Source organism: Oncorhynchus gorbuscha, linkage group LG12 (assembly GCF_021184085.1).
Source record: "Oncorhynchus gorbuscha isolate QuinsamMale2020 ecotype Even-year linkage group LG12, OgorEven_v1.0, whole genome shotgun sequence".
Taxonomy (NCBI): Eukaryota; Metazoa; Chordata; class Actinopteri; order Salmoniformes; family Salmonidae; genus Oncorhynchus; species Oncorhynchus gorbuscha.
Window position 1 is genome coordinate 5,746,637 of NC_060184.1, and position 27,073 is coordinate 5,773,709.

The window sequence follows — 27,073 nt, forward strand, 5'->3', positions numbered from 1 at the left end:
CAGGTCTATTTTCTTATCCATGTGTCTAAATAGGAGAAGAAAGAGCTGGGACCATAACAAAGCATACGATTGGCAGGTTATGCGTCTCCATTTGAAAGTTATAGGACGATTAATGATCTCTTCAAGGGGACGTGCAGTATACAACATGGATTCAGCAAAACAAATCTTGACTATAAATCTATTTGACACGTGTAATGGAGAATTGTTCATATTAGACCAATAGCAGGGTTACTAGTGAATTCATAATATTGGACCAATAGCAGGGTTACTAGTGGATGAATTATATTGGGCCAATAGCAGGGCTACTATTGAATTAATTATATTGGGCCAATAGCAGGGCTACTATTGAATTAATTATATTGGGCCAATAGCAGGGCTACTATTGAATTAATTATATTGGGCCAATAGCAGGGTTACTATTGAATTAATTATATTGAGCCAATAGCAGGGCTACTATTGAATTAATTATATTGGGCCAATAGCAGGGTTACTATTGAATTAATTATATTGGGCCAATAGCAGGGTTACTATTGAATTAATTATATTGGGCCAATAGCAGGGCTACTATTGAATTAATTATATTGGGCCAATAGCAGGGCTACTATTGACTTAATTATATTGGGCCAATAGCAGGGTTACTAGTGGATGAATCATATTTGGCCAATAGCAGGGTTACTATTGAATTAATTATATTGGGCCAATAGCAGGGCTACTATTGAATTAATTATATTGGGCCAATAGCAGGGCTACTATTGACTTAATTATATTGGGCCAATAGCAGGGTTACTAGTGGATGAATCATATTGGGCCAGAAAATAGCAAACAATGGGTTACTAGTGGATGAATTATAGTCCTCTTCTGGCTGTGCCGGGTAGAGATTATAACAGAACATGACCAAGGCAAATGTTCTAATTGAGCATTCAAATAATAATAAGGCAGAACAGTTGAAACTGGAGCAGCAGCACAGTCAGTGGACTAGCCATCATTCAGGTAGTCCTTAGGGTTATAGGTCCTCCGAGAGAGAGAAAGAAAGAGAGAATTAGAGAGAGCATATGTGGGGTGGCCAGTCCTCTTCTGGCTGTGCCGGGTGGAGATTATAATAGCAGGGCAAGATGTTCAAATGTTCATAAATGACCAGCTTGAATAATAGTAAGGCAGAACAGTTGAAACTGGAGCAGGAGCATGGCCAATAGCAGGGTCCTCATGTCAGGTAGTCCTGGGACATGGTTAGGCCATTGAAACTAGCAGCAGCATGGCCAGGTGGACTGGGGACAGCAAGGAGTCATCATGTCAGGTAGTCCTGGGGCATGGTTCTATCAGGTCCTCCGAGAGAGAGAAAGAAAGAGAGAAGGAGAGAATTAGAGAACGCACACTTAGATTTACACAGGACACCGAATAGGACAGGAGAAGTACTCCAGATAAACAAACTGACCCTAGCCCCCCGACACATAAACTACTGCAGCATAAATACTATTGGGCCAATACCCCGGACAGGGTTACTACTTTGGACTAGAGGGAAATCTTCAACCAAACTTATATTGGGCCAAAATAGCAGGGTTACTAGTGGATGAATCATATTGGGCCAATAGCAGGGCTACTAGTGAATTAATTATATTGGGCTATTAGCAGGGTTACTAGTGAAGGTGTGCTTGCTAGCTTGTTTAAAAAAATATCTTAATGTTGTTTCAATGCTTGTAGCTGAAATGGTTAAAGAACTGTTTAATTATTTTATGCACATTTATGTAATTTATAGTTGATAGAAGTTTGCTTTGAATTTGAAGTTGGGATAACCTGAATCTTTTCAAGCTGGTCTTGTAGCTTAATTGTTCAAGGAAGCAGGACCAACTTGAAAAGCTACCCCTGTATTCCCGTGATTTAAAATCATCTTAATTTATGCAAATGTAAAAATCGTTATAGTTCAAAATGTATACACAATATAAAAACTAATTTGACGAGCAATCTGAAATTAGGCCAGTCTAAACATCTGAACAATGGTTTGGAGCTGATAACTTAAATGGTGAAAGAGGAGATAGGTCTAAAAATATATATATATATTTTAATGTAGCATTCCACTCTATGGCCTTTCCCCCCATTGAAATGCATTGGGGGGCTCATTTAATTATTTGTATAGTTCAAAAAGTAGAAATGCTATCAAAAATATTTTCTCAAGCAATCTGAGTTGGGACGGTCTGGACATTTGGAAGTAAGTTTCATGGTAACGGTATGAATCGTTTAAACTCTAGAGTGGGCGGAATAATACTAATAATCATTTGATTGTATGTTTACAAGTTTGCGTGGCTTTATTAAGCTCTTTAAGAAATGTTTTTTTTTGTGGTAGTGGACTAAATGTAAAAAAGCTGTCTACCTTGTTAGGGAAGTGTTCAAAAATAAAAAACGTTTAAGAGAATGTTGATGCGGTTACGGAGACAACCGTATCGTTTGAGACGTAGCAGATATTGTTGTTCCGTGTCCGCATTTGAATAGCAGAGAAGTAGACGAAGATGTCATATTGCTCTGACTGTTTTTGTCTAAATTGTTGCAAAGTGGTCAGAGTTCCCTGATTTGTGTTACATGCCTCATTTTTTGAATCTCGAGGAAATGCCATGAAAGTGAATGAAGCATTGACCAAAAGAAGGACTAAACTAAATGTAGAACTTGAAAAGTATACAAGATATCAACAAATGTTAAACATTTCGGCCTAAACAATATAGAAGTTGAGTGATAAAGAATAAGAAGAAGAAGAAGTATGTTAAATATGTTACTGGGAGATTATTTTTTGCAAGCGCCACAATAATCTGTCGTTCTGCCCCAGAACAAGGCAATTACCCCACTAGGCCGTCATTGTAAATAATAATTTGTTCTTAACTGACTTGCCTCGTTAAATAAAGGTTAAATAAAATAATATGAATATGTAAGAAAGCTACATTTGTGCTTTGTCTTCAGCAAGCACACCTAATAAATCACGAAAGAGCGTTTTTTTATTGACATGGGTTTTGCGTGATGGCAAGGCAGACCAACAAATTGATGGACTGTCACTTTAAGAGAATTGATTTCCATATTTTATTCGCCTTGTCTGGGCGGACCGATTTGTCACTGGTACTTGAGAGAGAGAGAAAAAAAACACTTGTACAGAAACTGCAAACGTTCATCTGAGAGACTGTAAATGCAAGAGGTTGAAGGATACGCAGCTCTATTTAATTCTGGAGAATCAGTAACGACAAGTTGACAAGATACCACCAATCACAACGAAAGTAACTTACTTAACTGGCGGTGAGTCCTATATATGATTCGGTTCGTTTATAAAATGACATTTGTAGATTTTGGTTGAAGTTGTCAGTGTGCTGCCGGGTCACCCAGTTTGTAAACAAATGCGGTGAACATGCACCGTCATCGGGTTGTGTGTGATGGATTGTCTGTCAACCGCTTTCTGTTTACAGTGAAATAGCCTCCAGGCAGCGCAATCAAGGAGGGCCTTTAAACGAGTTAATTAATGCATTTTTGAATCAATTAAAATTAGCCTATTTAGCGGATAATTAATTGATTGAGTGACTGAATAGAATGAAAGTGCGGATCAGTTGTTCTGCTTCTTGCCTTGTTTCCACCACTGTTGTTTAGAAAATCCGATTTTAGATGACATTTTGTGTTGTGGTTGACATTTAGTAAGAATGTTTTGGGACTAATGTCTGGAATTGATAGGCCAAATAAAATCCGACAACAAGGGAGTTAGTTGAGCGTCCCAACTCGCGCGACCTGTATCAAATTGAGATTGGAATGATTTCGCTGCACGGGATAAATTAATGACGTTTTCCTCATAATTAACCCTGGCAGTGTGTGTGTACTTTCAAGAGTCTGTCGCACTGTCATTTATTGTTTTCGCTACAATGTCCAAAGCTAAATCAATATGTAATTTACACGAAACTATGTTTATCGTACGGCAGTATCACGTTATAACATATTTGCTACGCACACAGAACCATAGACGGTTTGTTTACTTGGAGAGTGACTGCCCATGGCAGCCTGCTTGCCACGCGAACCTCAACCAGCCTGGTCTCATAGACTAGACATGTTGGGCGGCAGGTAGCATAGCGGTTAAGAGTTTTAGGCCAATAACCGAAAGGCTGCTGGTTCGAATCTCTGAGCCGACTAGGGGGTGGGGTCTGTTGATGTGCCCTTGAGCAAGGCACTTTACCTAAATTGCTCCTGTAAGTCACTATGGATAAGAGCGTCAACTAAATTACGTAAATGTACATAACATATTAAACATAAATCCGTGACACTCAAATTAGTATGATATTAGTGCGCTGATTTAAAAAAATATATAATTAGCGTTGGGGTGGATGGGTAGGCATGTAAGGCTAATGTCTAGCAAGCCAAAGTTAGCGTGTTCAAATCTTATCACGGTCAACATTAGCAGTTTTTTATATAATTAGCAACTTTGCAAATATTTAGCATGTTAGCTAATGTTAGCTTTGGCCACCTAGCTAACATTAGCCAGAACAAATTGGAATTCGTAGCATATCGTACGATTCCAAATTCATAATATATTGTATGATTTGCCATAACAAATTGTCGTAACATATAATACCTAATGGATAATGGACATCCACAAATGAATACATACAATACGAAACGTAACATATCATACTAATTTGAGTGTCCCGGATATACATTTACTATGTTACGTCGACCCCTGAATCCAGGTTGCCTCAACAGATGAATGTAGGCTAATGGGGTTCCCCAGACTAGCACCACATGCCCCCAAATTCACCCCGATTTACATTTACATTTAAGTCATTTAGCAGACGCTTTCTAGGATGACTTTGAATTATGAAGAAAAACGTTTTTAAAAGCCATTTTGTTTAGATTGTAACCTATTTCATATCCAATGATTAGGAATTACATATATTTTTTTCAAACCAATTTCATGGTAATTAGAAAATACACACCATTTAGACAGGCTGTGCTGTGCCAATGATGCCTAGTACTGCATTCTCCCATAGCCTGTTACAATAGCAGGTGCCTGGGTATACAGCCCACCTTGTGCCTTGACCTTCTGCCAATAAAGGGAGAGATGTGGAAGACAGACATAGAGATGTGGAAGACAGACAGAGAGATGTGGAAGACAGACAGAGAGATGTGGAAGACAGACAGAGAGATGTGGAAGACAGACAGAGAGATGTGGAAGACAGACAGAGAGATGTGGAAGACAGACAGAGAGATGTGGAAGACAGACAGAGAGATGTGGAAGACAGACAGAGAGATGTGGAAGACAGACAGAGAGATGTGGAAGACAGACAGAGAGATGTGGAAGACAGACAGAGAGATGTGGAAGACAGACAGAGAGATGTGGAAGACAGACAGAGAGATGTGGAAGACAGACAGAGAGATGTGGAAGACAGACAGCGAGATGTGGAAGACAGACAGAGAGAGAGATGTGGAAGACAGACAGAGAGAGAGATGTGGAAGACAGACAGAGAGAGAGAGATGTGGAAGACAGACAGAGAGAGAGATGTGGAAGACAGACAGAGAGAGAGATGTGGAAGACAGACAGAGAGAGAGATGTGGAAGACAGACAGAGAGAGAGATGTGGAAGACAGACAGAGAGAGAGATGTGGAAGACAGAGAGAGAGAGATGTGGAAGACAGACGGAGAGAGAGATGTGGAAGACAGACGGAGAGAGAGATGTGGAAGACAGACGGAGAGAGAGAGAGATGTGGAAGACAGACGGAGAGAGAGAGAGATGTGGAAGACAGACGGAGAGAGAGAGATGTGGAAGACAGTGGAAGAGAGATGTGGAAGACAGAGAGAGAGATGTGGAAGACAGACGGAGAGAGAGAGAGATGTGGAAGACAGACGGAGAGAGAGAGAGATGTGGAAGACAGACGGAGAGAGAGAGAGATGTGGAAGACAGACGGAGAGAGAGAGAGATGTGGAAGACAGACGGAGAGAGAGAGAGATGTGGAAGACAGACGGAGAGAGAGAGAGATGTGGAAGACAGACGGAGAGAGAGAGAGATGTGGAAGACAGACGGAGAGAGAGAGATGTGGAAGACAGACGGAGAGAGAGAGAGATGTGGAAGACAGACGGAGAGAGAGAGAGATGTGGAAGACAGACGGAGAGAGAGAGAGATGTGGAAGACAGACGGAGAGAGAGAGAGATGTGGAAGACAGACGGAGAGAGAGAGAGATGTGGAAGACAGACGGAGAGAGAGAGAGATGTGGAAGACAGACGGAGAGAGAGAGAGATGTGGAAGAGAGACAGACGGAGAGAGAGAGATGTGGAAGACAGACGGAGAGAGAGAGAGATGTGGAAGACAGACAGACGAGAGAGAGAGAGATGTGGAAGAGAGACAGACGGAGAGAGAGAGATGTGGAAGAGAGACAGACGGAGAGAGAGAGAGATGTGGAAGAGAGACAGACGGAGAGAGAGAGAGAGATGTGGAAGAGAGACAGACGGAGAGAGAGAGAGATGTGGAAGAGAGACAGACAGAGAGAGAGATGTGGAAGAGAGACAGGAGAGAGAGAGAGAGATGTGGAAGAGAGACAGACAGAGAGAGAGAGAGAGAGAGATGTGGAAGAGAGACAGACAGAGAGAGAGATGTGGAGGAGAGACAGACAGAGAGAGAGAGAGAGATGTGGAAGAGAGACAGACAGAGAGAGAGAGAGAGATGTGGAAGAGAGACAGACAGAGAGAGAGAGAGAGATGTGGAAGAGAGACAGACGAGAGAGAGAGATGTGGAAGAGAGAGATGTGGAAGAGAGACAGACAGAGAGAGAGAGATGTGGAAGACAGACAGAGAGAGAGAGATGTGGAAGAGAGACAGACAGAGAGAGAGAGATGTGGAAGAGAGAGATGTGGAAGAGAGACAGACAGAGAGAGAGAGATGTGGAAGACAGACAGAGAGAGAGAGATGTGGAAGAGAGAGATGTGGAAGAGAGACAGACAGAGAGAGAGAGATGTGGAAGAGAGATGTGGAAGAGAGACAGACAGAGAGAGAGAGATGTGGAAGACAGACAGAGAGAGAGAGATGTGGAAGAGAGAGATGTGGAAGAGAGACAGACAGAGAGAGAGAGATGTGGAAGAGAGACAGACAGAGAGAGAGAGAGAGATGTGGAAGAGAGAGATGTGGAAGAGAGACAGACAGAGAGAGAGAGATGTGGAAGACAGACAGAGAGAGAGAGATGTGGAAGAGAGATGTGGAAGAGAGACAGACAGAGAGAGAGAGATGTGGAAGAGAGAGATGTGGAAGAGAGACAGACAGAGAGAGAGAGATGTGGAAGACAGACAGAGAGAGAGAGATGTGGAAGAGAGATGTGGAAGAGAGACAGACAGAGAGAGAGAGATGTGGAAGACAGACAGACAGAGAGAGATGTGGAAGAGAGACAGACAGAAGAGAGAGATGTGGAAGAGAGACAGACAGAGAGAGAGAGAGAGATGTGGAAGAGAGACAGACAGAGAGAGAGAGAGAGATGTGGAAGAGAGATGTGGAAGAGAGACAGACAGAGAGAGAGAGATGTGGAAGAGAGAGATGTGGAAGAGAGACAGACAGAGAGAGAGAGATGTGGAAGACAGACAGAGAGAGAGAGATGTGGAAGAGAGACAGACAGAGAGAGAGAGATGTGGAAGAGAGAGATGTGGAAGAGAGACAGACAGAGAGAGAGAGATGTGGAAGACAGACAGAGAGAGAGAGATGTGGAAGAGAGAGATGTGGAAGAGAGACAGACAGAGAGAGAGAGATGTGGAAGAGAGATGTGGAAGAGAGACAGACAGAGAGAGAGAGATGTGGAAGACAGACAGAGAGAGAGAGATGTGGAAGAGAGAGATGTGGAAGAGAGACAGACAGAGAGAGAGAGATGTGGAAGAGAGACAGACAGAGAGAGAGAGAGAGATGTGGAAGAGAGAGATGTGGAAGAGAGACAGACAGAGAGAGAGAGATGTGGAAGACAGACAGAGAGAGAGATGTGGAAGAGAGATGTGGAAGAGAGACAGACAGAGAGAGAGAGATGTGGAAGAGAGAGATGTGGAAGAGAGACAGACAGAGAGAGAGAGATGTGGAAGACAGACAGAGAGAGAGAGATGTGGAAGAGAGATGTGGAAGAGAGACAGACGGAGAGAGAGAGATGTGGAAGACAGACAGAGAGAGAGAGATGTGGAAGAGAGACAGACAAGAGAGAGAGATGTGGAAGAGAGACAGACAGAGAGAGAGATGTGGAAGAGAGACAGACAGAGAGAGAGAGATGTGGAAGAGAGACAGACAGAGAGAGAGAGATGTGGAAGAGAGACAGACAGAGAGAGAGATGTGGAAGAGAGACAGACAGAGAGAGAGAGAGATGTGGAAGACAGACAGACAGAGAGAGAGAGATGTGGAAGAGAGACAGACAGAGAGAGAGAGATGTGGAAGACAGACAGACAGAGAGAGAGATGTGGAAGAGAGACAGACAGAGAGAGAGAGATGTGGAAGACAGACAGAGAGAGATGTGGAAGAGAGAGATGTGGAAGAGAGACAGACAGAGAGAGAGATGTGGAAGACAGACAGAGAGAGAGAGATGTGGAAGACAGACAGAGAGAGAGAGATGTGGAAGAGAGACAGACAGAGAGAGATGTGGAAGACAGACAGACAGAGAGAGAGAGATGTGGAAGACAGACAGAGAGAGAGAGATGTGGAAGACAGACAGACAGAGAGAGAGAGATGTGGAAGACAGACAGACAGAGAGAGAGATGTGGAAGAGAGACAGACAGAGAGAGAGAGATGTGGAAGAGAGACAGACAGAGAGAGAGAGAGATGTGGAAGAGAGACAGACAGAGAGAGAGAGATGTGGAAGAGAGAGATGTGGAAGAGAGACAGACAGAGAGAGAGAGATGTGGAAGACAGACGGAGAGAGAGAGAGATGTGGAAGACAGACAGACGGAGAGAGAGAGATGTGGAAGACAGACGGAGAGAGAGAGAGATGTGGAAGACAGACGGAGAGAGAGAGAGAGAGATGTGGAAGAGAGACAGACGGAGAGAGAGAGAGATGTGGAAGAGAGACAGACGGAGAGAGAGAGAGATGTGGAAGAGAGACAGACAGAGAGAGAGAGAGATGTGGAAGAGAGACAGACAGAGAGAGAGATGTGGAAGAGAGACAGACAGAGAGAGATGTGGAAGAGAGACAGACAGAGAGAGAGAGAGATGTGGAAGAGAGACAGACAGAGAGAGAGAGAGAGATGTGGAAGAGAGACAGACAGAGAGAGAGATGTGGAAGAGAGACAGACAGAGAGAGAGAGAGATGTGGAAGAGAGACAGACAGAGAGAGAGAGATGTGGAAGAGAGACAGACAGAGAGATGTGGAAAGAGAGAGAGAAGAGAGACAGACAGAGAGAGAGAGATGTGGAAGAGAACAGAGAGAGAGAGAGAGAGATGTGGAAGACAGACAGACAGAGAGAGAGATGTGGAAGAGAGACAGACAGACAGAGAGAGAGATGTGGAAGAGAGACATGTGGAAGAGAGACAGACAGAGAGAGAGAGATGTGGAAGAGAGACAGAGAGAGAGATGTGGAAGAGAGAGATGTGGAAGAGAGACAGACAGAGAGAGAGAGATGTGGAAGAGAGACAGACAGAGAGAGAGAGATGTGGAAGACAGACAGAGAGAGAGATGTGGAAGAGAGAGATGTGGAAGAGAGACAGACAGAGAGAGATGTGGAAGAGAGACAGACAGAGAGAGAGAGAGAGATGTGGAAGAGAGAGATGTGGAAGAGAGACAGACAGAGAGAGAGATGTGGAAGACAGACAGAGAGAGAGAGATGAGAGATGTGGAAGAGACAGACAGAGAGAGAGATGTGGAGAGAGATGTGGAAGAGAGACAGACAGAGAGAGAGATGTGGAAGACAGACAGAGAGAGATGTGGAAGAGAGATGTGGAAGAGAGACAGACAGACGGAGAGAGAGATGTGGAAGACAGACAGAGAGAGAGAGATGTGGAAGAGAGACAGACAGAGAGAGAGATGTGGAAGAGAGATGTGGAAGAGAGACAGACAGAGAGAGATGTGGAAGAGAGACAGACAGAGAGAGAGATGTGGAAGAAGACAGACAGAGAGAGAGAGATGTGGAAGAGAGACAGACAGAGAGAGAGAGATGTGGAAGAGAGACAGAGAGAGATGTGGAAGAGAGACAGACAGAGAGAGATGTGGAAGAGAGACAGACAGAGAGAGAGAGATGTGGAAGAGAGACAGACAGAGAGAGAGATGTGGAAGACAGACAGACAGAGAGAGAGATGTGGAAGAGAGACAGACAGAGAGAGAGATGTGGAAGACAGACAGACAGAGAGAGATGTGGAAGAGAGATGTGGAAGAGAGACAGACAGAGAGAGAGATGTGGAAGACAGACAGAGAGAGAGATGTGGAAGACAGACAGAGAGAGAGAGATGTGGAAGACAGACAGAGAGAGATGTGGAAGACAGACAGACAGAGAGAGAGATGTGGAAGACAGACAGACAGAGAGAGAGAGATGTGGAAGAGAGACAGACAGACAGAGAGAGAGATGTGGAAGAGAGACAGACAGACAGAGAGAGAGAGATGTGGAAGAGAGAGATGTGGAAGAGAGACAGACAGAGAGAGAGATGTGGAAGACAGACAGAGAGAGAGAGATGTGGAAGACAGACAGAGAGAGAGAGATGTGGAAGACAGACAGACAGAGAGAGAGAGATGTGGAAGACAGACAGACAGAGAGAGAGAGATGTGGAAGACAGACAGACAGAGAGAGAGATGTGGAAGAGAGACAGACAGAGAGAGAGAGATGTGGAAGAGAGACAGACAGAGAGAGAGAGATGTGGAAGAGAGACAGACAGAGAGAGAGAGATGTGGAAGAGAGAGATGTGGAAGAGAGACAGACAGAGAGAGAGAGATGTGGAAGACAGACAGAGAGAGAGAGATGTGGAAGACAGACAGAGAGGGAGAGATGTGGAAGACAGACAGAGAGAGAGAGATGTGGAAGAGAGACAGACAGAGAGAGAGAGATGTGGAAGACAGACAGACAGAGAGAGATGTGGAAGAGAGAGATGTGGAAGAGAGACAGACAGAGAGAGAGATGTGGAAGACAGACAGAGAGAGAGAGATGTGGAAGACAGACAGAGAGAGAGAGAGATGTGGAAGAGAGACAGACAGAGAGAGAGATGTGGAAGACAGACAGACAGAGAGAGAGAGATGTGGAAGACAGACAGACAGAGAGAGAGAGATGTGGAAGACAGACAGACAGAGAGAGAGAGATGTGGAAGACAGACAGACAGAGAGAGAGATGTGGAAGAGAGACAGACAGAGAGAGAGAGATGTGGAAGAGAGACAGACAGAGAGAGAGAGAGATGTGGAAGAGAGACAGACAGACAGAGAGAGAGAGATGTGGAAGAGAGAGATGTGGAAGAGAGACAGACAGAGAGAGAGATGTGGAAGACAGACAGAGAGAGAGAGATGTGGAAGACAGACAGAGAGAGAGATGTGGAAGACAGACAGACAGAGAGAGAGATGTGGAAGACAGACAGACAGAGAGAGAGAGATGTGGAAGACAGACAGACAGAGAGAGAGATGTGGAAGAGAGACAGACAGAGAGAGAGAGATGTGGAAGAGAGACAGACAGAGAGAGAGAGATGTGGAAGAGAGACAGACAGAGAGAGAGAGATGTGGAAGAGAGAGATGTGGAAGAGAGACAGACAGAGAGAGAGATGTGGAAGACAGACAGAAGAGAGAGATGTGGAAGACAGACAGAGTAGGAAGATGTGGAAGACAGACATAAAGAAGATGTGGAAGAAGAGATGTGGAAGAGAGACAGACAAAGTAGGCGTGGAAGAGAGACAGAGAAGAGATGTGGAAGAGAGACAGACTGAGAGAGAGATGTGGAAGACAGACAGAGAGAGAGAGATGTGGAAGAGAGACAGACAGAGAGAGAGAGATGTGGAAGAGAGAGATGTGGAAGAGAGACAGACAGAGAGAGAGATGTGGAAGAGAGACAGACAGAGAGAGAGATGTGGAAGAGAGACAGACAGAGAGAGAGAGATGTGGAAGAGAGACAGACAGAGAGAGAGAGATGTGGAAGAGAGACAGACAGAGAGAGAGAGATGTGGAAGAGAGACAGACAGAGAGAGAGAGATGTGGAAGAGAGACAGACAGAGAGAGAGATGTGGAAGACAGACAGACAGAGAGAGAGATGTGGAAGAGAGACAGACAGAGAGAGATGTGGAAGAGAGACAGACAGAGAGAGATGTGGAAGAGAGAGATGTGGAAGAGAGACAGACAGAGAGAGAGAGATGTGGAAGACAGACAGAGAGAGAGAGATGTGGAAGACAGACAGAGAGAGAGATGTGGAAGAGAGAGATGTGGAAGAGAGACAGACAGAGAGAGAGGCGTGGAAGAGAGACTGAGAGAGAGATGTGGAAGAGAGACAGACTGAGAGAGAGATGTGGAAGACAGACAGAGAGAGAGAGATGTGGAAGAGAGACAGACAGAGAGAGAGAGATGTGGAAGAGAGAGATGTGGAAGAGAGACAGACAGAGAGAGAGACGTGGAAGAGAGACAGACTGAGAGACAGACTGAGAGAGAGATGTGGAAGAGAGACAGACAGAGAGAGAGGCGTGGAAGAGAGACAGAGAGAGAGATGTGGAAGAGAGACAGACTGAGAGAGAGATGTGGAAGACAGACAGAGAGAGAGAGATGTGGAAGAGAGACAGACAGAGAGAGAGAGATGTGGAAGAGAGAGATGTGTAAGAGAGACAGACAGAGAGAGAGACGTGGAAGAGAGACAGACTGAGAGACAGACTGAGAGAGAGATGTGGAAGAGAGACAGACTGAGAGAGAGATGTGGAAGAGAGACAGAAAGAGAGAGAGAGATAGAGATGTGGAAGAGAGACAGAAAGAGAGAGAGAGATGTGGAAGAGAGACAGAAAGAGAGAGAGAGATGTGGAAGAGAGACAGAAAAGAGAGAGAGATGTGGAAGAGAGACAGAAGAGAGAGAGAGATGTGGAAGAGAGACAGAAGAGAGAGAGAGATGTGGAAGAGAGACAGAAAGAGAGAGAGAGATGTGGAAGAGAGACAGAAAGAGAGAGAGAGATGTGGAAGAGAGACAGAAAGAGAGAGAGAGATGTGGAAGAGAGACAGAAAGAGAGAGAGAGATGTGGAAGAGAGACAGAGAGAGAGAGAGATGTGGAAGAGAGACAGAAAGAGAGAGAGAGATGTGGAAGAGAGACAGAAAGAGAGACAGAAAGAGAGAGAGAGATGTGGAAGAGAGACAGAAAGAGAGAGAGAGATGTGGAAGAGAGACAGAAAGAGAGAGAGAGATGTGGAAGAGAGACAGAGAGAGAGATGTGGAAGAGAGAGATGTGGAAGAGAGACAGACAGAGAGAGAGGCGTGGAAGAGAGACTGAGAGAGAGATGTGGAAGAGAGACAGACTGAGAGAGAGATGTGGAAGACAGACAGAGAGAGAGAGATGTGGAAGAGAGACAGACAGAGAGAGAGAGATGTGGAAGAGAGAGATGTGGAAGAGAGACAGACAGAGAGAGAGACGTGGAAGAGAGACAGACTGAGAGACAGACTGAGAGAGAGATGTGGAAGAGAGACAGAAAGAGAGAGAGAGATGTGGAAGAGAGACAGAAAGAGAGAGGTGGAAGACAGACAGAGAGAGAGATATGGAAGAGAGCCCAGTGCACAGACTGAACAGCAGAGGGAACTACTCTCTCTCTCAGCCCCTGTGACCATGCAGTAGACGTTGGCATGCCTGTCGGGTCGTGTGTGTGTGTGCGAAACCCTGTGCCAGCCTTCTGCCCACTGCCAGCGTGGTTTACTTACTAGTTGTGTCATGTTCATAGTATCTGCTACTTGCTGTAGCATACCATAGGAAAGTGCCTAGTAGTGCTTCATCGGGTAGGAGGGGGAGAGAGGGAAGGAGGGGGAGAGAGAGGGGGAGGGAAGGGGAGGGGGAGAGAGGAAAGGAGGGGGAGAGAGAGAGGGAAGGAGGGAGAGAGGGAAGGAGGGGGAGAGAGAGAGAGAGGGAAGGAGGGGGAGAGAGAGAGAGGGAGGGGGAGGAGGGGAGGAGGGGGAGGGAGGAGGAGAGAGAGAGGGAAGGAGGGGTGGAGAGAGAGGGAAGGAGGGGGGAGAGAGAGAGGAAGGAGGGAAGGAGGGGGAGAGAGGAGAGGGGGGTGGAGAGAGGGAAGGAGGGGGAGAGAGAGGGAGAGGGAGGGAGAGAGGAGAGAGAGGGAAGGGAGAAGGAGAGAGGAGAGAGAGGAGGGGGGGAGAGGGAGGAGAGAGAGAGGGAGGGGGAGAGAGAGAGAGAGAGAGAGAGAGGGGAGGAGGGGAGGGAGAGGGGGGTGGAGAGAGGGAAGGAGAGAGGGAAGGAGGGGGAGAGAGAGAGAGAGAGAGGGAGGGGGAGAGGGAGGGAAGGGAGGGAGAGAGAGAGAGGGGGAAGAAGGGGGAGAGAGAGGGAGAGAGAGGGAGGGAGGGGGGAGAGAGAGAAGGGGGGGGAGAGAGGGAAGGAGGGGGGAGAGAGGGGGAGGAGGGGGAGAGAGAGGAGGGGGGGGAGAGAGAGAAGGAGGGGGAGAGAGGGAAGGAGGGGGAGAGAGAGAGGGAAGGAGGGGGGCGTGTGCAGTGAAACTTGTTTTGTTTTTCTTTCTGCTCCATGAAGCTCGTGGCTTTCGTTGTGGCGGACGCTTGGAGTTCCAGCAGGAACTGTGGTTTCACCCTGGGAAGGCAGCGTTAGGGACCGTTAGGCAGCTTTACGCCAGATCCGTTGGCTGACACTCTTATCAGGAGCAGCTCTGTGTGTGTGTGTGTGTGTGTGTGTGTGTGTGTGTGTGTGTGTGTGTGTGTGTGTGTGTGTGTGTGTGTGTGTGTGTGTGTGTGTGTGTGTGTGTGTGTGTGTGTATGGCATATTGAGAGCAGTCTTTACTCTCGGTCCCCATACTCTGTGACTGCTGCCTCATGACACCGATGTGAAGGCAACTCACAAACTCCAAAAATCAGGCTGATTTTTTTTAAAACTGGCTTTTGAGAAAAGGTGTGTTTTTTTGTTTGTTGTTGAAGTGATTGTGGTGTGGTATTACCACACATCCCCATGTGTTTTTGCACCTGTTATGAATGTCTAATGATGAATCATTCCATCCACTTCCTCAGTTCAGCAGTTCTTTTATAAACTAACGGCTTCGATTGCTATTGAGACTTTTTTTTTCATTTTCAAGAATTGCTGGTCGCCAAAGTTATGTTCCACGTGATTTACAGCAACTTCATCTAAAGATTCCCCCATGTCTCTGTCACAGACACTAAAGAGGAGGGCCTTTTTCTCACTCACACTCACTCACTCTCTCACTCTCTCACTCACTCTCTCACTCTCTCACTCACTCACTCACTCACTCACTCACTCACTCACTCACTCACTCACTCACTCACTCACTCACTCACTCACTCACTCACTCACTCACTCATCCTGTTCTAATGCGTTCCTCTTCTCCTGTAGGGAGACTACCGCTGAGGCTCCTAATGGATGATGAGGAGGAGGACATGTCTCTTCAGCATCCTGCCTCACAGTGCTGGGGCACCCCCTTCAGGGACATCAAGTTCCACACCATGGACAGCAGAGGGTCCAGAGAAGCCGGGGACAGAGGGGACACCCAGGACAGGTCTACACAGATGTCGACCGGACCCAATGCCATTGTCCCGCGGTCAGAGGGACACAACAACAACACTTTGCCCTGTGGGTTGCAGGACAATCACCAGGCCATAATGTGTCTCCATGGTAAAAACCACTACCACACATAACATCAAACCTACACTGAGTTTATAAAACATTAAGAACTCCTGCTCTTTCCATGACAGACTGACCAGGTGAAAGATATGAAACCCTTATTGATGTCACCTGTTAAATCCACTTCAATCAGTGTAGATGAAGGGGGAGGAGACATGTAGATGAATGGGAGGAGACATGTAGATGAATGGGGGGAGACATGTAGATGAATGGGGGAGACATGTAGATGAAGGGGTTGACATGTAGATGAATGGTTAGGTCTCACCAGATGGACAGACATGTAGATGAATGGGAGGGACATGACCAGAGGACAGTGGTAGATGAATGGTTAGGTCTGACCAGAGGACATGTAGATGAAGGGGTTGTCATGTAGATGAAGGGTTGACAGTTGTAGTGTGGTTAGGTCTGACCAGAGGACAGTGGTAGTGTGGTTAGGTCTGACCAGAGGACAGTTGTAGTGTGGTTAGGTCTGACCAGAGGACAGTGGTAGTGTGGTTAGGTCTGACCAGAGGACAGTGGTAGTGTGGTTAGGTCTGACCAGAGGACAGTGGTAGTGTGGTTAGGTCTGACCAGAGGACAGTGGTAGTGTGGTTAGGTCTGACCAGAGGACAGTTGTAGTGTGGTTAGGTCTGACCAGAGGACAGTGGTAGTGTGGTTAGGTCTGACCAGAGGACAGTTGTAGTGTGGTTAGGTCTGACCAGAGGACAGTTGTAGTGTTGGTGTTGTCGTCACAGTAGAGGTTGTTTGTCTAATGTTTTTTTTACATGTTTCATACACATTCTTACAGTTTCTCATTCAGGAGAAACAAACAGACAGAGGCTGGAAAACACACAGACAGACACATTTGAATAGAAGGTTGTGTGGTGTAATGTCAGTGTGACATCACACTAACAGCGTAAAACCGTTGAGTAACACAGTCTGACTGCCGCCTGTTTATCAGACCAATGAGAGGTGACCATTTTGTTCTCAACGTCTGGGTCAAAGTTCAGACACGTAAACACAGCCTACTGTTCTAACCAGCAGGCAGCAATTATTATGATCCATGACTTGTCGTAGACGTAGACACTAGACACTAGACACTAGACACTAGACACTAGACACTTTTTTCCACATTTATTTATTTATTATTTTATTTATTTATTATTTTATTATTTTATTTATTTTATTTTTTATATAATGTGTGACCTTTTGCCCCTCTCACCGACATCCAGTTTAGGACTCGTTCCCCATCTCCAGCCTCCTCCATCTCTTTGTGTTCCTGTCCATCCCTCACTGTGGACTGAGAAACATACAGATCTATTTTTATTACACAAAGATAATTGTTTTCTTTAGTGGCTTTGACAATGGCAGGTAAAGCGTGCCAATGGTCGGTGACTAAACTGCCAGACTGCTCTGGCTTGTGGCTCTTCTAGGGGGGGGTTTCATTAAGGTTGTTGTTGGTTCAACTTTAATGTTTGAGTTTCTACCGGTTACCGACACGCTCATAAAGAGGGAGTTTCTACTGTCTACCGACAAGCTCGTATAGAGGGAGTTTCTACTGTCTACCGACAATCTCGTATAGAGGGAGTTTCTACCGACACGCTCGTATAGAGGGAGTTTCTACCGACACGCTCGTATAGAGGGAGTTTCTACTGACTACCGACGCGCTCGTATAGAGGGAGTTTCTACCGACGCGCTCGTATAGAGGGAGTTTCTACTGACTACCGACGCGCTCGTATAGAGGGAGTTTCTACCGACGCGCTCGTATAGAGGGAGTTTCTACTGACTACCGACGCGCTCGTATAGAGGGAGTTTCTACTGACTACCGACACGCTCGTATAGAGGGAGTTTCTACTGACTACCGACGCGCTCGTATAGAGGGAGTTTCTACTGACTACCGACACGCTCGTATAGAGGGAGTTTCTACTGACGCGCTCGTATAGAGGGAGTTTCTACCGACACGCTCGTATAGAGGGAGTTTCTACCGACACGCTCGTATAGAGGGAGTTTCTACCGACACGCTCGTATAGAGGGAGTTTCTACCGACACGCTCGTATAGAGGGAGTTTCTACCGACACGCTCGTATAGAGGGAGTTTCTACCGACACGCTCGTATAGAGGGAGTTTCTACCGACACGCTTGTACAGAGGGAGTTTCTACTGTTTTAGTACTCTATAATTTGACTGTAAGAAACTAGAACCAGTTTAGTGTTACTGGCGCCGGTACAGCGGCGCCACGCTAAAGTAAACACCGTGAGTCACCTAGCCTGCCAGCCACTCGTTGGTGACAGACAAAAGGAGCATTGTGTTTTCTGTTCCTGGCACATAAACACAACCACCAGTAAATCTAGAAAGATTAGCTGCTTGTCACGAGACCAGAGTCGAGGGCCAGTTCTAACTCAGGTCCCCATACTAATCTGTACACTTCAAATAGGGGGAAGAGATCTGTTGTCTCCCTAATCCCTACACCCTTCTCCCCAAAAATCATTATTAAACCCAATTGCAAAACTCTTTGGTTTATTATGTTTGGGTCAACTGCATATCTCACTAACCGATGGTGAATCAGAGGCTAAATCCAGCCATTATAAAACAACTGAACAATATATGTTTTTCATCCCACAGGCAACGCTGGATTCTGTTTGCACTTCCCAGCTCAGTTTGAGCCTATGGACGATCCGGGTGAGAGGCAGAACGATGAGGGGGAGGGTAGGAGAGAGGACGACGAGGAGGAGAGAAGGAGAATGGAGGAGAGACTAGATGAAGAGCGGGTGGAGGATAGCACGGAGGTCAGGATCGGACGTAAGCTCCGGGAGATCGGAGACCAGTTCCACCAGGACCATGTTCAACTGGTAAGGGTCAAAGGTTAACTAACTGTGTCTGTGTGTTTGGTTGGGTATGGTGCTGGGGCCACCCACTGCCAGACTGCTCTGGCTTGTGGCTCCTCTAGGCCGTCATTGTAAATAAGAATTTGTTCTTTAACTTATTTGCCTCGTTAAATAAAGGTTAAATAAAGTAATTCACTGTGAAAAGAAAAGTCCAGACAATTTGCCAACTGAGGTGGCCACAAATAAGCCTGCTAAAATTAGAGCCTTGTCACCGATTCAACCACATTCTGAGCTAGAACCATTCAATAGAACCATTCAATAGAACCATTCAATAGAACCATTCAATAGAACCATTCAATAGAACCATTCAATAGAACCATTCAATAGAACAATTTAATAGAACCATTCAATAGAACCCCCCCCCCCCAACCCAACACCACCAATTACCAAGCAGATATGCTAGAGGATGGAGCCTATTATAGCCTAAAGTACTATTATTTACACTGAGAAAGGAGATTATTTACACTGAGAAAGGAGATTATTTACACTGAGAAAGGAGATTATTTACACTGAGAAAGGAGATTATTTACACTGAGAAAGGAGATTATTTACACTGAGAAAGGAGATTATTTATACTGAGAAAGGAGATTATTTACACTGAGAAAGGAGATTATTTACACTGAGAAAGGAGATTATTTACACTGAGAAAGGAGATTATTTACACTGAGAAAGGAGATTATTTACACTGAGAAAGGAGATTATTTACACTGAGAAAGGAGATTATTTACACTTCTGAAGTACAGTGAGAACATCAGGATCGACTACTCTTTCCATGACACAGACTGACCAGGTGAATCCAGGTGAAAGCTATGTTCCGTCATTGATGACACCTGTTCAATCAGTGTAGATGAAGGGGGAGTAGACAGGTTAAACATCCTTAAGAGAAGCACCGGTGCGTCAATCAAAGGTAAAATTATATTTAAAAAATAATAATAATCCCCATTAAAATCCATCAATTTAAGCTAGACATATATCTGCATCTCATTCCACTACATCGACCTATCGGTGGCCTTCTGCATCTGGAAGGTGGCTTGGCTGCATCTCATTCCACTACATCGACCTATCGGTGGCCTTCTGCATCTGGAAGGTGGCTTGGCTGCATCTCATTCCACTACATCGACCTATCGGTGGCCTTCTGCATCTGGAAGGCGGCTTGGCTGCATCTCATTCCACTACATCCACCTATCGGTGGCCTTCTGCATCTGGAAGTCGGCCAATCTTTGAAATGGTTACATGTTGCGTTTTATATTGTTGTTCAGTGTAGATTTAGATCGGTTTGGGGTTCATGGACCGATGTGGTGATATCTTAGACGTTTGAATTGCGGTTTTTGTCAGGCGGGGAGAAGCTTTTGTCATGTAGCCTGAATTAGCCTAGCCTGGCCTAGCGTAGCCTAGCTAGCTATCTTATCTAGCTTCCTTCTCTCGGTTTGATGCCAAGTCTTTTTTAATTAGATAGGATGATAAATAACTGGTAAGAAGAACTCTACTTGGGTGAGTCAATATTCCGTGCTTGTTTTCTCTCTCTCCCAGTCTGTGCGTGTTCCAGCACTCCCACTCCCACACATTTACACAGTCGGCCGCTCCCCACTCACTCTATGCCTCTCTCTCAATTCAATTCAATTCAAGGGCTTTATTGGCATGGGAAACATGTGTTAACATTGCCAAAGCAAGTGAGGTAGACAACATACAAAGTGAATATATAAAGTGAAAAACAACAAAAATTAACAGTAAACATTACACACACAGAAGTTTCAAAACAGTAAAGACATTACAAATGTCATATATTATATATACAGTGTTTTAACAATATACAAATGGTTAAAGGACACAAGATAAAATAAATAAGCATAAATATGGGTTGTATTTACAATGGTGTTTGTTCTTCACTGGTTGCCCTTTCTCTCTCTCTCTCTCTCTCTCTCTGTAGCTCCGGGTAATAAAATAGCGAAAAAACAATTGGCCTTTCTGCTGCTTCCTCACTCGTGAAGTGTTTTGATGTGATTTTTCGATTGCATTTGCATTGATGTCCGAGTGAGGAACAATAGAGCCCTGAATAGCAGGACATTAACCCAATTGTGAGCCATTAACGAGTCGTGTAACCATCAGCAGGGCCGGCGCCAGGCCACAGTAGTTCCCTCTCCTCTGTGACTGGTGTAGTTGCGTTGGCCCGGTGGTAATGTGTCGCGCGCCGATGCGAGATCGACTTATAGCCATGTTATGAAATGCAAGGAAACTTTATTCTATGACCAGCTTTTTGTTGCAGAGTGTTTTCTCCGCACTGTCTCTGCTAGCACACTACACGGTCTCTGCTAGCACACTACACTGTCTCTGCTAGCACACTACACTGTCTCTACTAGCACACTACACTGTCTCTACTAGCACACTACACTGTCTCTACTGTCTCTGCTAGCACACTACACTGTCTCTGCTAGCACACTACACTGTCTCTGCTAGCACACATTTAAGTCATTTAGCAGACGCTCTTATCCAGAGCGACTTACAAATTGGTGCATTCACCTTATGACATCCAGTGGAACAGTCACTTTACAATAGTGCATCTAAATCTTAAAGGGGGGTGAGAGGGATTACTTATCCTATCCTAGGTATTCCTTAAAGAGGTGGGGTTTCAGGTGTCTCCGGAAGGTGGTGATTGACTCCGCTGTCCTGGCGTCGTGAGGGAGTTTGTTCCACCATTGGGGGGCCAGAGCAGCGAACAGTTTTGACTGGGCTGAGCGGGAGCTGTACTTCCTCAGTGGTAGGGAGGCGAGCAGGCCAGAGGTGGATGAACGCAGTGCCCTTGTTTGGGTGTAGGGCCTGATCAGAGCCTGGAGGTACTGAGGTGCCGTTCCCCTCACAGCTCCGTAGGCAAGCACCATGGTCTTGTAGCGGATGCGAGCTTCAACTGGAAGCCAGTGGAGAGAACGGAGGAGTGGGGTGACGTGAGAGAACTTGGGAAGGTTGAACACCAGACGGGCTGCGGCGTTCTGGATGAGTTGAAGGGGTTTAATGGCACAGGCAGGGAGCCCAGCCAACAGCGAGTTGCAGTAATCCAGACGGGAGATGACAAGTACCTGGATTAGGACCTGCGCCGCTTCCTGTGTGAGGCAGGGTCGTACTCTGCGGATGTTGTAGAGCATGAACCTACAGAAACGGGCCACCGCCTTGATGTTGGTTGAGAACGACAGGGTGTTGTCCAGGATCACGCCAAGGTTCTTAGCGCTCTGGGAGGAGGACACAATGGAGTTGTCAACCGTGATGGCGAGATCATGGAACGGGCCGTCCTTCCCCGGGAGGAAGAGCAGCTCCGTCTTGCCGAGGTTCAGCTTGAGGTGGTGATCCGTCATCCACACTGATATGTCTCCCAGACATGCAGAGATGCGATTCGCCACCTGGTCATCAGAAGGGGGAAAGGAGAAGATTAATTGTGTGTCGTCTGCATAGCAATGATAGGAGAGACCATGTGAGGTTATGACAGAGCCAAGTGACTTGGTGTATAGCGAGAATAGGAGAGGGCCTAGAACAGAGCCCTGGGGGACACCAGTGGTAAGAGCGCGTGGTGATGAGACAGATTCTCGCCACGCCACCTGGTAGGAGCGACCTGTCAGGTAGGACGCAATCCAAGCGTGGGCCGCGCCGGAGATGCCCAACTCGGAGAGGGTGGAGAGGAGGATCTGATGGTTCACAGTATCGAAGGCAGCCGATAGATCTAGAAGGATGAGAGCAGAGGAGAGAGAGTTAGCTTTAGCAGTGCGGAGCGCCTCCGTGATACAGAGGAGAGCAGTCTCAGTTGAATGACTAGTCTTGAAACCTGACTGATTTGGATCAAGAAGGTCATTCAGAGAGAGATAGCGGGAGAGCTGGCCAAGGAGGGCACGTTCAAGAGTTTTGGAGAGAAAAGAAAGAAGGGATACTGGTCTAATTGTTGACATCGGAGGGATCGAGTGTAGGTTTTTTCAGAAGGGGTGCAACTCTCGCTCTCTTGAAGACGGAAGGGACGTAGCCAGCGGTCAGGGATGAGTTGATGAGCGAGGTGAGGTAAGGGAGAAGGTCTCCGGAAATGGTCTGGAGAAGAGAGGAGGGGATAGGGTCAAGCGGGCAGGTTGTTGGGCGGCCGGCCGTCACAAGACGCGAGATTTCATCTGGAGAGAGAGGGAGAAAGAGGTCAGAGCACAGGGTAGGGCAGTGTGAGCAGAACCAGCGGTGTCGTTTGACTTAGCAAACGAGGATCGGATGTCGTCGACCTTCTTTTCAAAATGGTTGATGAAGTCATCTGCAGAGAGGGAGGAGGGGGGGAGGATTCAGGAGGGAGGAGAAGGTGGCAAAGAGCTTCCTAGGGTTAGAGGCAGATGCTTGGAATTTAGAGTGGTAGAAAGTGGCTTTAGCAGCAGAGACAGAGGAGGATAATGTAGAGAGGAGGGAGTGAAAGGATGCCAGGTCCGCAGGGAGGCGAGTTTTCCTCCATTTCCGCTCGGCTGCCCGGAGCCCTGTTCTGTGAGCTCGCAATGAGTCATCGAGCCACGGAGCGGGAGGGGAGGACCGAGCCGGCCTGGAGGATAGGGGACATAGAGAGTCAAAGGATGCAGAGAGGGAGGAGAGGAGGGTTGAGGAGGCAGAGTCAGGAGATAGGTTGGAGAAGGTTTGAGCAGAGGGAAGAGATGATAGGATGGAAGAGGAGAGAGTAGCGGGGGAGAGAGAGCGAAGGTTGGGACGTTGCGATACCATCCGAGTAGGGGCAGTGTGGGAGGTGTTGGATGAGAGCGAGAGGGAAAAGGATACAAGGTAGTGGTCGGAGACTTGGAGGGGAGTTGCAGTGAGGTTAGTGGAAGAACAGCATCTAGTAAAGATGAGGTCGAGCGTATTGCCTGCCTTGTGAGTAGGGGGGGAAGGTGAGAGGGTGAGGTCAAAAGAGGAGAGGAGTGGAAAGAAGGAGGCAGAGAGGAATGAGTCAAAGGTAGACGTGGGGAGGTTAAAGTCGCCCAGAACTGTGAGAGGTGAGCCGTCCTCAGGAAAGGAGCTTATCAAGGCATCAAGCTCATTGATGAAATCTCCGAGGGAACCTGGAGGGCGATAAATGATAAGGATGTTAAGCTTGAAAGGGCTGGTAACTGTGACAGCATGGAATTCAAAGGAGGCGATAGACAGATGGGTAAGGGGAGAAAGAGAGAATGACCACTTGGGAGAGATGAGGATCCCGGTGCCACCACCCCGCTGACCAGAAGCTCTCGGGGTGTGCGAGAACACGTGGGCGGACGAAGAGAGAGCAGTAGGAGTAGCAGTGTTGTCTGTGGTGATCCATGTTTCCGTCAGTGCCAAGAAGTCGAGGGACTGGAGGGAGGCATAGGCTGAGATGAACTCTGCCTTGTTGACCGCAGATCGGCAGTTCCAGAGGCTACCGGAGACCTGGAACTCCACGTGGGTCGTGCGCGCTGGGACCACCAGATTAGGGTTGCCGCGGCCACGCGGTGTGGAGCGTTTGTATGGTCTGTGCAGAGAGGAGAGAACAGGGATAGACAGACACATAGTTGACAGGCTACAGAAGAGGCTACTTTCTCTGCTAACACACTACACTGTCTCTGCTAGCACTACACTGTCTCTGCTAGCACACTACTGTCTGCTACGCTAATGCAAAGGAGATTGGAATGACAAGTGGACTACACGTCTCGAATGTTCAGAAAGTTAAGCTTACGTAGCAAGAATCTTATTGACTAAAATGATTAAAATGATACAGTACTGCTGAAGTAGGCTAGCTGGCAGTGGGTGCGTTGTTGACACTACACTAATCAAGTCGTTCCGTTGAGTGTAATAGTTTCTGCAGTGCTGCTATTCGGGGGCTAGCTGGCTAGCTAGCAGTGTTGTTTACGTTACGTTGCGTTAAAAGAACGACAATAGCTGGCTAGCTAACCTAGAAAATCGCTCTAGACTACACAATTATCTTTGATACAAAGACGGCTATGTAGCTAGCTATGTAGCTAGCTACGATCAAACAAATCAAACCGTTGTACTGTAATGAAATGAAATGAAAATGTGATGCTACCTGTGAATGCGACCGGGTTTTGAGTCTATTCGGTAGACGTTGGCTAGCTGTCGGCTAGCTGTCGGCTAGCTGTCGGCTAGCTGTTGGCTAGCTGTCGGCTAGCTAGCAGAGTCTCCTACGTTAAGGACGACAAATAGCTGGATAGCTAACCTCGGTAAATTAAGATAATCACTCTAAGAATACACACTCTAAACTACACAATTATCTTGGATACGAAGACAGCAAAGACCGCTATGTAGCTAGCTAACACTACACTAATCAAGTCGTTCAGTTGAGTGTAATAGTTTCTCCAGTGCAGCTAATCAGTGGACGTTAGCTAGCTGGCTAGTGAAGACTACGTTAGGACGGCGAAATACGATAATTACGCAATTATCTTTGATATCTCTGCTAACACACTACACTGTCTCTACTGTCTCTGCTAGCACACTACACTGTCACTGCTAGCACACTACACTGTCTCTGCTAGCACACTACACTGTCTCTGCTAGCACACTACACTGTCTCTACTGTCTCTGCTAGCACACTACACTTTCTCTGCTAACACACTACACTGTCTCTGCTAGCACACTACACTGTCTCTGCTAGCACACTACACTGTCTCTGCTAGCACACTACACTGTCTCTGCTAGCACACTACACTGTCTCTGCTAGCACACTACACTGTCTCTGCTAGCACACTACACTGTCTCTGCTAGCACACTACACTGTCTCTGCTAGCACACTACACTGTCTCTGCTAGCACAGTGTTTCTGTGTGGCCTCTTCCACATGACGTGAGGCTGCTAATGTTTAGCTCCCATTAGCTGTCAAGTCTGTCTGTCTGTCGAAGGTGCTATCATGTCGAACTTGGCAGGTAGCCTAGTGGTTAGAGTGTTGGGCTAGTAACCAAAAAGCTGTTGGGTTAAATGCCCCAAGCTGACAAGGTAAAAATCTGTCGTTCTTCCCCCTGAACAAGGCAGTTAACTCACTGTTCCCCGGTAGGACTGTCATTGTAAATAAGAATTTGCCTAGTTAAATAAAGGTTTTTAAAAAATTAAATCATGTTTGATGAGGGAGGGGGAGGGCCAGGTGGGGGGGTTGGGGGGGTTTAGGTGTTACCCATCTGTTTTTAAGAGGGCAGTAGACAAGTCCTTATTGTATTTGGTTACCATGTGTGACCACACACACACACCAAGTGTGACCGATAATGAAGCACTTCACTATCGTTCCTTTCAGGAAAGCAGGTGACCAAAATCCTCCTCATACAACAAATAAACAATAATAAATAATAATAATAATAATAATAATAATAATAATAACAAATAAAGTACTTTCAGAAAGTATTGGACTTTAATTCAACTCTTTGACTTTATCCTAATTGTGTTGTGTTACAGCCGGAATTTCAAATGGATTACATTTAGATGTGTGTCACTGGCCTCTACACACAATGCCCCCATAATGTCCAAGTGGAATGATGTTTTTCCCCCCAAAAAATTTTTACAAATCAATTTAAAATTGAAAACTGAAATGTCTTGAGTTCGATAAGTATTGAACACCTTTGTTATGTCAAACCTAAATAAGTTCAGGAGTAAAAAATGTGCTTAACAAGACACATAATAAGTTGCATGAACTCACTCTGTGTGAAATAATAGTGTGTAACTTGATTTTGTTAATGACTACCTCATCTCTGTACACCACACATACAATTATCTGTAAGGTCTCACAGTCGAGCAGTGAATTTCAACCACAAAGACCAGGGAGGCTTTCCAATGCCTAGCGAAGGGCACCTATTGGTAGATGTTTTTATTTATTTTTAAAGCAGATGTTGAATATCCCTTTGATCATGCTGAAGTTGTTAATTAAACTTTAGATGGTGTATCAATACACCCAGTCACTACAAACATACAGGCGTCCTTCCTAACTCAGTTGCCGGAGAGGAAGGAAACCTCAGGGATTTCATCATGAGGCCAATGGTGACTTTAAAACAGTTACAGAGTTTAATGGCTGTGATAGAGAAGTAAACTGAGGATGGATCAACAACATTGTAGTTACTCCAGAATAACAACCTAAATAACAGAGTGAAAAGAAGGAAGCTTTTAAAAAATATATTTCAAAACTTGCTTCCTGTTTGCACCAAGGTAAAACTGCAAAAGAAATGTGACAAAGAAATGAACTAAATGTTGTGAATAGAAAGCGTCATGTTTGGGGCAAAACACAACACTGAGTACTAATCTCCATATTTTCAAGCATGGCTTTTTCTTAAATAAATAGAAACGGAATAGAGCTAAGCACAGGCAAAATCCTAGAGGAAAACCTGGTCCAGTCTGTTTTCCAAGAGACACTGGGAGGCAAATGCACCATCCAGCAGGACAATAACCACATAAACACAAGACCAAATCTACACTGGAGTGGATTACCAAGACGGCAGTGAATGTTCCTGAGTGGC

General features: G+C 46.1%; 1 protein-coding gene across 1 annotated transcript in view; it reads left to right on the forward strand.

The window, feature by feature from the left end:
- The first annotated feature begins 3,119 nt into the window (after positions 1–3,119).
- The window catches only part of LOC123990477, a 29,293-nt gene continuing 5,339 nt past the window's right edge, over positions 3,120–27,073 (forward strand). The window contains exons 1-3 of the mRNA XM_046291023.1: positions 3,120–3,270; positions 15,466–15,744; positions 18,353–18,579. Coding sequence (XP_046146979.1) covers positions 15,489–15,744; positions 18,353–18,579 — 483 coding nt within the window. The 5' untranslated portion in view covers positions 3,120–3,270; positions 15,466–15,488. The remainder of the gene's footprint in view (positions 3,271–15,465; positions 15,745–18,352; positions 18,580–27,073) is intronic.